The 440-nt window shown below is 70.0% G+C and overlaps 1 protein-coding gene across 1 annotated transcript in view; it reads right to left on the bottom strand.

Annotated features, from left to right (window-relative positions):
* COL6A3 (collagen, type VI, alpha 3) overlaps window positions 1-440 on the bottom strand; it is an 83,985-nt gene that overhangs the window by 36,909 nt on the left and 46,636 nt on the right. The window contains exons 22-23 of the mRNA XM_012725152.1: window positions 416-433; window positions 232-267 (exon numbers count right to left, since the gene is read on the bottom strand). Of these exons, the coding sequence (XP_012580606.1) occupies window positions 232-267; window positions 416-433 (54 nt within the window). The remainder of the gene's footprint in view (window positions 1-231; window positions 268-415; window positions 434-440) is intronic.

The raw sequence follows: 440 nt of genomic DNA, 5'->3' as shown, positions 1-440 counted from the left end.
CATCAAATACGGGCGTCAGGCAGACGCGGTGACAGGGTAAAGGCTGACACGGCCTGGCTGCGTCCGCCCCGCTGCGTCCTCACAAGCCCGTGACACGCAGTCGCCCCTGGACAGATGGGGGTCTGGGAGGGCGCACCCTGCGGGGGCCCCTGGGAGCAGCCGACCGAGGCGCGGGGCGCGGATTTCTGCCCGTGGGCCACCGCCCCGACTGGCACCGGGTGCCGTCCTTACCTTGGGGCCAGGGTGTCCTGGGAACCCCCTTTCACCCTGAAACGGGAAAGTAAACGCTAGAGTGGTGACCCCGGTTTGAGACCGGCGACGGCACGTCACGGTGGAGCAGAGAAGCGCGTCTCCCGGGCACCGGGGCAGCAGCCTGCCACAGCCCGATCTGCGCTGCCCCGCGGACCCCTCTTACCTTTCGGCCTCTGCGTCCCCCGCCG

Source organism: Condylura cristata, unplaced genomic scaffold (genome assembly GCF_000260355.1).
Source record: "Condylura cristata isolate star-nosed mole 26May11 unplaced genomic scaffold, ConCri1.0 scaffold00002, whole genome shotgun sequence".
In the NCBI taxonomy this organism is placed as follows: Eukaryota; Metazoa; Chordata; class Mammalia; order Eulipotyphla; family Talpidae; genus Condylura; species Condylura cristata.
The sequence above is the reverse complement of the archived record's forward strand: the minus strand, read 5'-3'. Positions and strand labels throughout refer to the sequence as shown.